The sequence below is a fragment of the Hyperolius riggenbachi genome, unplaced genomic scaffold (genome assembly GCF_040937935.1).
Source record: "Hyperolius riggenbachi isolate aHypRig1 unplaced genomic scaffold, aHypRig1.pri scaffold_142, whole genome shotgun sequence".
Lineage (NCBI taxonomy): Eukaryota > Metazoa > Chordata > Amphibia > Anura > Hyperoliidae > Hyperolius > Hyperolius riggenbachi.
The window spans coordinates 45001-57570 of NW_027152356.1; the positions used below are offsets into that span (position 1 = coordinate 45001).

Sequence of the window (12570 nt, forward strand, 5' to 3'; positions counted from 1 at the left end):
GGCCAGCAGGCAATGTGAGCAGACGTGTCTCACACAGCTCCCGGCTTGATCCTGTCTATTAGATCCTGTGTGAGAGCTGCGGACACCCGACACTCTTCGTAACAGCATTCAGAGGAAAGAGGGACAGACGGAGACTGATCCGGACCCGCGGAGAAGCGCCGTGAGCGGACAAGATGAAGGGAAAAAGCAAGGAGGAGGGCGGCCCTGCGGAGACACCGCGCAGACAAGATGGCGCCGTCTCTAAGCAAACACGCTCACAGACATCAACCGCCCCGAGGGAAGATATGGTGGCCAGGCTGGAAAAATTTGCTCACAAGGACGCCAGGTCAGTGAAAAGCAGTGAGCAGGAGAAGCTGGCTCAGCACGACGAGGTAAATGAGGGGACTCAGGGGGAACACGAGGAGGCAAAAGCATTAAGCCAAGATGGCGCTGATGCTGCAGAGCTAGAGTGGGAAACTAGCAATACGCTGGAAGTACCTGCTGCAGCAAGAAACAATGTGAGCAAGGAGGACTGTAACAACCAGCCCGACACTAAAGAACCATCTTTAAGTGAAATACTAGCAGCCGTTAATACCTGTAATGCGGCTATAATGTCGCTTACGCAACAGACGGGAGGCCTAAAAGAAGAGTTGATCCTCATAAGACAGGACATGTCTAACATCAGAAAAAGAACATCAGAGCTGGAATCCAGAGTCAGCGAAGTAGAGGACTCATTGGCCCCAGCAATAAGAGACCTGAAGAGAGTAATTAAGCACTCTATTGCTAATACTGACAAATCAGACGATATAGAGAACAGACTGCGTAGAAATAATGTAAGAATTGTGGGCCTCCCGGAAAAGACACAGAAAACGGAACCTACAGCCTTCATAGAACATTGGCTGACTGAAGTGTTTGGAAGAGAGTCCTTCTCAAACGTTTACGCAGTAGAACGTGCACACCGAGTCCCCTCAAAACCCCCCAAACCAGGCGCTGCTCCAAGACCAATACTAGCCAAGCTGCTGCACTACCAAGACCGAGAAGTAATCCTGAGGCAGGCACGCCTCAAAGGTAACATTAAGTACGGCGAACATAAAATCTCCTTTTATCCAGATTTTTCGGCTGAGGTCCAAAAACAGAGGATGAAGTTTTATGAGGTGAAACAACGCTTGCAAAAGCTACAGTTGCAGTACGCTATGCTATACCCAGCCAAACTGAAAGTACAGGCTAAAAACGAGGCTCACTTTTTCCTGACACCCAAAGAAGCCATGCAATGGTTGGACGAAAATGAACAGCATTTGGTCAAAAAATCTACCCCTTCACCGGAGGAGGACTGATAGTAACCGCAGGGATGAAGTAAGATTAAACATGTTCGGGTAAGGTTCACTTTCCCCCCTCCCCCTCTATGGGCAATGATATGCAATATAGCTATTTGCGCAAGCTGGACAACCGCCTGCTAACGATACTCAGTTGATGCAAAATAAGGTTATTATTCAGGCGGAATGCTTTGAAAAACTGGGGGTGTTACCTCTTATACAGGATCGATATTATTACAGAACGATTACAATATGCCAATAGGTTGGGAGAAGAGAAAAACAGCTGCTTTTTGTGACTCCCCAATCTTTATTGGCAAATAAAGAGACACTATCTACACGTACAGTTGAAGCATAACTGCACAAACAGCGCTTTCAGGACTTATACCTAAAATATCAGCTACACTGAACTTTTATTTGAAATGAGGGCTATTTTGTCAGCAAAGCAGTGGGTGCTAAGGGCTATGGAGGGTGGAGGAGTTTGCTATGTTTATGTTAATTCTGTGTGTTCTTTAAAATACAGCGGCAACCGTTTTGGTATCTATGGGGACAGCCATGCATATTGGATAACGATGGGATCTTCTGGGGAATATGGCTGATGTGGCAGTACTAAGCTGGAATGTGAAAGGTTTAGCTGACCCAGTTAAGAGACAATCAATATTCTCGTTTCTTCAAAAGCAAGGCCCTTCGGTGATATGTCTACAAGAGACGCATCTAACCCCACAAACGGTAAATTGGCTATCTAAACGGTGGTTATCTCACACATACCACTCCACTCATACCTCCTACTCAAGAGGTGTGTCCATTCTTATACATGCCAAAATAGGGTTCCAACTCACTTACTCCCATATAGACAATGAAGGGCGTTTTGTAATACTCCACGGCAAATTTAATAATATGGAATGCATAATAGTAGCCATCTATGTCCCACCCCCTTTCTCACCTTCCAGCTTACAAATAATAATAGATTTGCTAAAGGACAAAATGTTTCTCCCAATGTTATGGATAGGGGACTATAACATGATCCTAAACTCAAAGTTAGACAGATTCAGAACTAGGCAGCAGGAAAGTCAGCCCTCACCTCTTGCAAGGTTAATGGGAGAATTAAATTTACTTGATTTGTGGCGGAAAAGCCACCCGAATGATTTGATATACTCATGCTACAGTAGTTCTCACATGTCTCTCTCTAGAATCGACCTGGCTATAGGAAACTCAGAAATTCTGCCATTGGTGGAAAGGACAGAATATATGGCACGTGTAATTTCGGACCACTCGCCCTTAAGGGTCTGGCTCAAGAATCCATTCTATAGCGCCAAACCAAAGTTACCATGGAAATTAAACCCCTATTGGTTGTCATTAATAACTACGCATTCAAGGATCATTGATGATCTGAACACATTTTTTCAATTTAATAGTGATCCTATGAAACGGATATTAGTTTGGGAGACCCTGAAGGCATTCCTAAGGGGAGTTTTTGTGAAAGAAATCAATAATATCAGGTCGGAGTCTAGAGAGAGGCATGAAAGGCTTATCCGCACAATGATGGAATCTGAAACAGAGTTTGTGGCAAATCCAACTGACAATCAGAAGGCATTATGGCTTAAAGCGCAAGAGAATCTCAATGAGTATCTAAAGACTAAGGCTAATAATAAGAGATTTTTCTTAAAACAGGCTTTTTTCGAACAGGGAGATCAAACAGGCCATTTGCTATCAGTTATAACTAAATCTCAGGAACCACAAAACCATATAGGGGCCCTAATGTCACATACGGGGGTGGTAGTGTCAGATACTCCCCAAATCGTAGAGGAACTACAGCAGTTCTATAAAGAGCTATATAGCTCCAAGGTAAACTATGAAAAAGAGGAACTAGTTTGCTACTTGACCGCAATCCCCCTTATTAAACTTTCCGATGAGGATAGAGTCATATTGGATGCCCCCATAACACTTGAAGAACTGGAAATTGCAGTTGCTTCATTTCCAGCAAATAAAGCACCGGGCTGTGACGGACTGCCAGCTGAGGTATATAAAAGATACTCAGAGCTACTGCTCCCAAAACTCCTAGAGGTATTCCAAGAAATATATGAAAAGGGGACACTAACACAATCAATGGCGCAGGCGGATATTATTTTACTCCCGAAACCGGGCAAAGACACGCTATGGGCAGACTCCTATAGGCCCATTTCATTGCTGACAGTGGACGTAAAGATCCTGTCGAAGGTCTTGGCTAATCGATTAGCTAAAATAATTACTAGTATAATCAAACCGGACCAGTCAGGTTTTATACCATCGAAATCCACTGCTATTAATATTAGACGTACCTTTTTAAATCTACAATTACCTGCTGATAATGTAGGGGATAGAGCAATTCTCTCACTTGATATAGCCAAGGCCTTCGACAGTGTTGAATGGGTATACTTGCTGGAGGTCCTTCAAGAGATGCAATTTGGACCAGTATTTTGCAAGTGGGTTCAGATCCTGTACCATGCCCCCAGTGCCCGCTTGAGGGTTAATGGACACCTTTCACAACAATTCAGGTTAGGTAGAGGGACACGGCAGGGGTGCCCTCGATCGCCCCTACTATTTGCGATAGCGATAGAACCCTTGGCTGAATTGATAAGGAAGAACGATAAAATAAAAGGTTTTAAATACGGGATAATTGAAGAAAAAGTAGCATTATATGCAGATGACACGCTTCTATTCCTACAGGATATAGAAGAGACATTACCCGAAGTTATGGATACTCTGCATAAATTTGGGGAATTCTCGGGCCTAAGGGTGAACTGGGAAAAATCATCAATTATGCTTATTGATAAACCATATAGCCCCTTACCAGCTAACTGTAATCAAATCCCGAAGGTAACATCTTTTAAATACTTAGGAGTTATTATAACACCAGAAGTCACTTTATATGAACAATATAATATTAACCCTCTATTATTGAGGATTAGGCAAAAACTCAAAACCTGGGCCAAGTTGCCTCTCTCCCCGGTCGCTAGAATTAACCTATTAAAAATGGTCACTATGCCTCAGCTATTATATGTATTACACAATGCTCCAATATGGCTCAACCTCAAACTCTTCAAAACTATAGACAAATTATTTAGGGATTTTATATGGGGGCAAGGCAGAATCAAAATCAAACTTCAATATTTGAAATATTCAAAAGAGGAAGGTGGGCTGGCTGTTCCTAATGCCTGGGTCTACTACCTGGCTTCACAGACCCAACACTTAGTGGGGTGGGACAAGCGGGAACTACTAGACTCCAGTAGGCTACTACTTAACCACTTTACGAGGGAAACCTCAATTTATGCAGCACTAGAAGCTGGAATTAGCAACCCTTTAGTGAACAAAACTCCCAGCCTGTTAATGCTTCAAAAGATATGGAACCGCTTGCGCACCATGCAGGAGATTAAAGGGGTAACAGCATATACTCCATTAAGAAAAAATGAATGGTTGTCAGAATTGGCACATCTAGAATTTTTGCAGCACTGGGCAAGAGAGGGAATCTCTTCAATAGACCAAATATTGATAAGGGGAGCTCTAAAACCTCTGCCAGATAAACTACAGTTAATGGGGGGGAAAACAATCACACATATGCTAGAATATCAATACATCCAACTTTCGCATGCGATACAGAAGCAGAGACTTACTCACTCTCTGGAACTTTATCCCTCCCCCATATATAATTTAATATCACAAAACTCGGAAAGGAGAGGATTTATTTCATCTAGCTACGCAATGATACTTGGTCAATTCTTGAATAAGTTCCCTCTCAAATGCTATGTAGGCTGGGTTCGGGATCTGGGGGAATTATCGGAGGAAGACTGGGTGGAGATACTACAATCGATCCCAATGGTGTCGTCAAATGCTTCCCAAAAACTGTCTCAATTAAACATCATTCATAGAAATCTATTAACTCCTAAAAGAATGCATGCAATGGGGTGTCGTGAAGATCCAATCTGCCCAAAATGTAAAAGAGATCATGGCGATCTACTCCACATGTTGTGGAATTGCCCCAAACTTCAAAGGTACTGGAGGGAGGTGCTCGACATAGTCGATACTGTCTCAAAACAAAAGATCACAAGAATATTGAAATCCTGTGTTTTGGGCCTGCTGGTGGGGATGGAAAATCAAGAACCGTTGCACATAATGCTTCAAAGATTGCTGTTCCAAGCAAGGAAACTTATTTTGGTTATGTGGAAGGACCCTAACCCGCCAACAGTTAATATGTGGATAAAACAAGTAAACTTATACTTAAAATTAGAAAAATTTATATATACCCATAGAGGAGCCTCAAGTAAGTTTGAAAAAATTTGGGCTGGTTGGCTTGACACCCCGGGCCTAGCGGAGTTTTCTATGATACAAGATAGGATATTAGGAATGGTGGGCTAAGGTGAATTGACTAGTTGCGGGCAGTGTACGGAAATTGATTAAATGGGATGAGTTCTCTCTTCATTGTAACATAGGGAAGGTTGTACCTCAATTATCTCAGGCTCGTTAGTAAAAATACACGATTATTACTAGTGAAAGGAAATGCATGGTTGTATGGATTTAAGATACCTATTCTTTCCCCTTAATTGGGGTACTGTTTCGCTGCTGTATTTTGAATTGTGATTTGTTTGGTTCATAATTGTTATTTGTTCCTTGAATGCTTTAAATAAAGGCTGATTTAAAAAAAGAACAGCATACATCGTGTGTGAATCATAATTATGCCTGTAATTAAACAACTATGCATAATTTGCATTTAATATGCAAAAATGTTTACATCTATTCACCAGTGTTTTGCAAATGCATGGCTATTAGTGCGAAAAATGCATTTGTGTGTAGAAAAATAATTGCGTCCACCAGCCAGTATACTTTTATTTCAACATTCAATGCAAAAGAAAATCTGTTTGCATGCGTAAAAACGTTTGCAGACAAAATTACATTTAAGTTAGGCTATTATGCGTAGTTACGGATAGTTATTACATTGGCATGCAAATTTTTTGTGCTTAATTCGCAAATTTTGCATTACAATTACAATGCGTAATTGCGAATTATGCATAGGCGCATGCACCACTGGTTCTCATAAGCTGTAAGCCTTAATCATATAACTAATTAATTGACTAATTGAGTAGAAGTGTCTAACCACTCTGTGGGAGCCAGAACTCTGGTTGGTAGGGGTTCAAAAACTTATTTCACTCAATAAAATGCAAATCAGTTGCTATCTTTTATTTAAGGTTATTTTTTCGATTTTCCTTTTGATGTGCTATCTGCCACTGTTAAAATAAACCTACCATTGAAATGATACTGTTCTGAGACTTTTCATTTCTTTGTCATTGGACAAACTTACAAAATCAGTGAGGGGTCAAATAATTATTTCCTCCACTGTATACAGGGAATGCAAAAAGGTGTGATGATTCATGCCCAAGGCTGGAAGCAGACCCCATGATTGATAGCTATGACTTTGGGTTAATCACACCACTACCATTTGCATTTATTAAATACACTTTTTTTTTCCTTGTAGGTGTCTGTAGACCCCCAACCGAAATTTCAAATGGAAAACTAAGAGAACAGAAAAAGACAAAATACTTACCGAGTGACCGTGTGTTTTACGATTGTGACTCCGGATATACCACTGGACCGGCCAATATAGATTATATCACTTGTGAGGATACACGGTGGACAGATCTAGCATGCAGAAGTAAGTTCTCAGTCACTGATGTGCCATACATGGAAAGTTCTTTAAAGTCATCTCCACTTTTAGAGGTTTTTCTAGACATTAAATTGATTGATGTCCATTTGACAGACATTAACCCCTTCCCGACCGCCTAACGCCCATTGGTGTCGGGAGGGTGGCAGCCCTAGGACCCAGATCAGGAAAAAATGGTGCACAGCTCCGCTGGATCATTATGGCGCCGCCATTCAAATCAATGGTAAATAATGTTTGCCGTTTTCAAGTGTTACTTTATGGCGCACATCAGCTCCGGAAATGATGGCGCAGGCCAAACGATATTTATCGTTTTCAGGATATGTAGTAACTTTAAAACGTTATTTATGGTTCCTCTGACCCCCTCCCCCCATGTCCCCCAGTGCACATCCTCTGCCCCTGGCCTGGACTATAATCCTAAAATAATCCTACACAAGCAGATTTTATGAGCAGCTAATGGATGTATCTGCATGCTGGAAGCTGTACTGTTCCACTAATCATGTGGGGGACGCTGCCCCGGAACCGCCAATCACCGCTACTCATTTCTCTGCTCCATCTGCTAATTGGACCCAATGCTCCTGCCTCCGAGACCATCACGTCCAATTAGCAGACGGAGCAGAGAAATGAGTAGCGGTGATTGGCGGTTCTGGGGCAACGCCCCCCGCATGATTGGTGAATCAGTACAGCTTCCAGCGTGCAGATACATCCATTAGCTGCTCCGCTCCATCATCAGTCTCCCAGTGGTGATCGCCGCTTGGAGACTGTAAGACAGTGAAACCGCTGTCTATTTACATTGTACAGTGTGTACTGCGATCGACGGCTGCAATGTACTGGGGACAGCGGTGTCACTCGGCTGTCCCCTAGAGAGGCTCAAGAGCAATTGGTTCTCATAGGCTGATGCCTCTTACAGCTGATCGCTGTCATTACCTGGCAGGGGGGATAGTAAAAAAAATAGTAACATTTCTAAAAAAAAAAATGACAATTAGATTAATAATAAAAAAAAGCCTGCAGCAACGACCAGAGCCCACCAACAGAAAGCTCTGTTGGTGGGCAGTAAAGGGGACAATATTAATTTGTGTAGCTTTAATGGCCCTGCAGCGAGCCATTAAAGCTGCAATTAGCACCAATTAGTAAAAAATAGCCTGGTCACTAGGGGGATGTAAGCCAATGGTCCTCAAGGGGTTAAAGTAGGGATGGTCAGAAATGCCAATTTCCGATTCCACTGGCAATGTTATTTTCTGTGAATGCTGATTGCCAATTCTATGGATTTCAAAGAAATGTGCCACGTAAACTGGAATACCACAGGAATTTTAGACACATCACAAAACAAGTTTTTCTGAATTTTGTGATTAGCCTAACATTTATGAGATATTCTGATTTCTGTGGTTAACCTCGGCTGCATTCTCTGATACTCTGATTAGTCCAATACTACCTAGTATTTTTACTAAAAAAATGGGTTGCAGAAACAAAACCACTGATTTTGAAAGTGGTGTTAACGACCACCAAGAGAGGGTTGACTTGCTTTGGTGTGGTTAGGTCACACTTCACAAAAAGGGATAGTAGATGGGGAAATGTAAAAACAAAAAATTGCACAAACCACAAAACAACCCCAATGGGGGTTCGGAGGTGTAATACTAGGAGGGAGGCACCCCAAAATATGTGTAAGATGATTAAAAACAAGAAAAATGTACCCTAAGACAAGGACTGATATAGGATACCAAAATCATTTATACAACAATGCTGGACAACAAGTTTTACGGGCATCCACCTGCTTCCTCAAGTAAATAAAACAGCGCCTCCAGGTAAGAGTGAATTGTTTGGGAGCATACTTCAGCAGTTGGATTCCTTGTGAACAAAGACCATCTACCAATGCACATGACCTTGAAGCAAAGCACTTGGCGCCAGTCACGTGGTGCCTATGCTGGACTATAGCAGTAGTGTAATAGTGTGCTCCCCACACTAGTATAATTAAAGATTCTGGTAATCGCCAGAATACAAATTTTATTTCCCTCCCAGTTGTTATGAGTTGGGGCGGAGTAGTATTTTACACCGCTGGGAATTTCAGCAGCAGCATGGTAAGCCATCATTTGATTCAGCCTGCAACCAGCTGACCGGCAGCATACATATCCGTACGCCCCAGAAGTATGTCTGCTTCTTAGACAATTTTGTTTTTAACTAAACCAACATATTTTCTTTACACAAGTGTTTTCCAAATCTGTCCTCATAGTGTAAAAACAGATATTTACCTAAACAGAGGGAAGCCTCTAGATCCTAATGAGGCTTCCCTCACTGTTCTATGGTCCCCCATCACCAAATGTGGACTCCCAGAAGATTGCCGACAAGGGCAATCACATCAGGGGTGCGCTCCTCTTCTGTTTTGAGCACGGCCATGCTGTGTGGGATCAAGTATGACCATGCCTGCGCAGTAAACAATGGGGGACTGGAGTATAGTGAGGCAAGCTTCAATAGGATCTAAAGGTTTCCCTCTCCTTTGGTAAGAAGCTTTGGCTCGGGTTCTCTTTAAAGGACTTCCGGGGTGAAAAAATATATACAGGTATTGCATATTCCTGTCATCCTCATGCCATCCTATCACCGGCAGTCCTTAGTCGCCCACTCCCCACGCTACATGAGGATACCAGGTATATGCAATACCTGTACATTCCACTTTCTCACCTCGGAAGTCCTTTACGTACCACCAACAATGACTGTTTCTCAAACAATCTTTCATATGCACTGGTCGGGTAACGAGTGTCTCAGCAATATATATTAACCTCCTTAGTGGTAACCCCAAGTCAGGCTCAGGGTTGTAATTGTAAATGCAAAGCTCAGAGCGGTAACACCGAGCTATACTCGTGGGGACCACCACGAAGTCTATGCAGAGCAATGGCGCGTAGCGGGTGTTTTCACTCACCTTCGTGGGGATCCATTCTTCTTCATGTCTTCCAAGGCTTTGCATCCCCCTGAGAAGATCGCCGCCTCTCATCATGATGACAGCCAGCGATTTCGCTGTAGGGTTACAGTGCCATCCGGAGTACAGAGGGTGAACTGCAGCACTGGATCCCAGGGAGGTGAGTAAGTGCAAGGGCTGCTGCAGATCTCTTTGCGGTATGATTATTTCCATATATATATAATAAAACTAGAATTATTTTTTTCTATTTGTGTGTGTGTCTACTATATCTACAGAGAACTGTGAGGCTCCACCAGTGGTACCTAATGGAGAAGTCACAGGAATTATAAACTCGACCTATAAATCAGGTTCTTCTGTGAAGTATCAGTGTGTAACCTTCTATAAACTTGAGGGCAGTGGACATGTTACGTGCATAAACGGAAAGTGGGAAGAGAAGCCGATTTGTAGAGGTAATGTTAATTGGATTACATGTTCACAAAATTTTCTTTTTTTGTTACACCATTTAGATTTTTATTTTTTTATAATAAGTGCACAAATGCTTGAATGGCCATGTAAATATTTCCTCAAGAATAACAAACGAATAGTTATGCAGGTCACATGTGTTTGTTGGTAAGGAGGTATCTTACTGCCTGAGAAACATGATCATGAGAAAGTATTGCCGATTGCAATTCTTCTCTTTCGTAAATTAGGCTCACTGTCACCACACCAGAACCACAGTTTTCACTATGTCAGTGTTCAAGGGTACCTACAGTGAAACAAAGGTGGACAGTTTAACTTACCTGGGGCTACTTCCAGCCAGGGCCGGGACAAGGTCTATCACCAACAGAGGCTGAGCTGCCCAAGTGCGCCCCCCCCCATCGGCCACATCTCAGTTATTGTTCCTCTTTACAGGCTGGTGTATATAGTGAGCTGCTCCACAGGACTGCATTTGGCATACATACAGTAATCATCACAGTACTGGAGATCACTTGAAGTCTTTTTTTGCTATGAGTTTTAGGTAGCCAGGTATAGGTGCCCCCTGGTTAGGTAGCCAGGTACAGGTATAGGGGCCCCCAGTATCACTCGAGGTATAGGTTCCCCCAATATAGGAAGCCAGGTATAAGTGCCCCCAGATTTCATTCAGATACTTGATATTCTCCTACATCTTCAAAACATACTGGTACAAAAACATACAAGTCAACTGGTTTCCCCCAAACAATCCTATAGTGAAAATATTAGTCTATGGCTATGGCAGGGATTAGATTGTGAGCTTCTCTGAGGACAGTCAGTGACATGACTATGTACTCTGTACAGTGCTGCAGAAGATGTCAGTGCTGTATAAATACATAATAATAATGTTAGGACATTACACTATGACTTTGGCAGGGATTAGATAGTGAGCTCCTCTGAGGACAGTCAGTGACATGACTATGTATTCTGTAATGTGCTGCAGAAGATGTCAGTGCTATATAAATGCATAATAATAATATGTTGGGACATTAGACTATGACTATGGCAGGGATTAGATTGTGAGCGCCTCTGAGGACAGTCAGTGACACGACTATGTACTCTGTAATGTGCTGCAGAAGATGTCAGTGCTATATAAATACATAATAATAATGTTAGGCCATTAGACTATAAGTATGGTAGGATTAGATTGTGAGCTCCTCTGAGGACAGTCAGTGACATGGCTATGTACTCTGTAATGTGCTGCAGAAGATGTCAGTGATTTATAAATACATAATAATAATATGGTAGAAGATTAGATTATGACTATGGCAGAGAATAGAAAGTGAGCTCATCAGAGGACTGTCAATGACATGACTATGTACTTTGTAAAGTGGTGCAAGGGATGGATGCGACAAAACCCCTGGTGCTGTTCCCCCAAATGTATAAATGTGCCCCCATGTGTGCATTTATACATTACCTGTCCTGTGTTGTTTATACCACACGGTGCCCATCCACCTTCAGCTTCTTCTGCTCCATTTGTGGCTCACATGCCTCCAGCATATAGTGTGTGACGCATGTGTGATGTCACGTGTGCTAAATGCCAGCGGCGTGTGAAGCGCAAATGGAGGAGCGGAAGATGTATGGGCACAGCACGGTGGGCAACACAGGACAGGTTATGTATAAATACACGCTGGGGGCACATTTATACACTAGGGGGTGGTGGTGGATGCAGCAGAAGCAGGTGACTTGTCTGATTCCCAAGAGATGTCATGCTCAAATCGATGGGGAATCGGTCTGAGGTGTATGGGCATCTGACAGATCTCTCTCTAATCAGATTGGATTAGAGAGAGATTTGTCTCTTGGTGAAATCTGCCCATCATCTCTAGATGTATGACTGCCTTTACTCTAGCATGGCAGCATTAGTACACTGCAGTGTCATTTCTGTAAGTTCAGATCCTTATCAGTACTGGGAGTGAAGGTGGTCGGGAGAAGCACAGAAGGCTGAATGGCTTTACAGCCTACAGTCTCCCTTACTTCCAGAGTACAGGTTCAGGATGGAGGAAGGGCGCAGCCAGGCTTCTCTCTCACATACACACACACACACCATAAATACCTGTCTCCATTCTCCATCAGCCAGCCATGCTTGACTGAGCAGCTTCCTGGGGGAGCAGCTGGATGACATCACTGACAGAAGTCAGCTAAGAAGAGTTAAAAAAACAAACAAGGAACTGTCTACCAATCTTACTGTCTAAACT

At 42.7% G+C, this 12570-nt stretch overlaps 1 protein-coding gene across 2 annotated transcripts in view; it reads left to right on the plus strand.

Annotated features, from left to right (window-relative positions):
• Window positions 1-12570, plus strand: part of LOC137543653 (complement factor H-related protein 2-like) — a 64226-nt gene that overhangs the window by 34121 nt on the left and 17535 nt on the right. For both annotated transcript variants that reach the window (XM_068264775.1, XM_068264777.1), the window contains 2 exons: window positions 6796-6972; window positions 10162-10335. In XM_068264775.1, the coding sequence (XP_068120876.1) occupies window positions 6796-6972; window positions 10162-10335 (351 nt within the window). The remainder of the gene's footprint in view (window positions 1-6795; window positions 6973-10161; window positions 10336-12570) is intronic.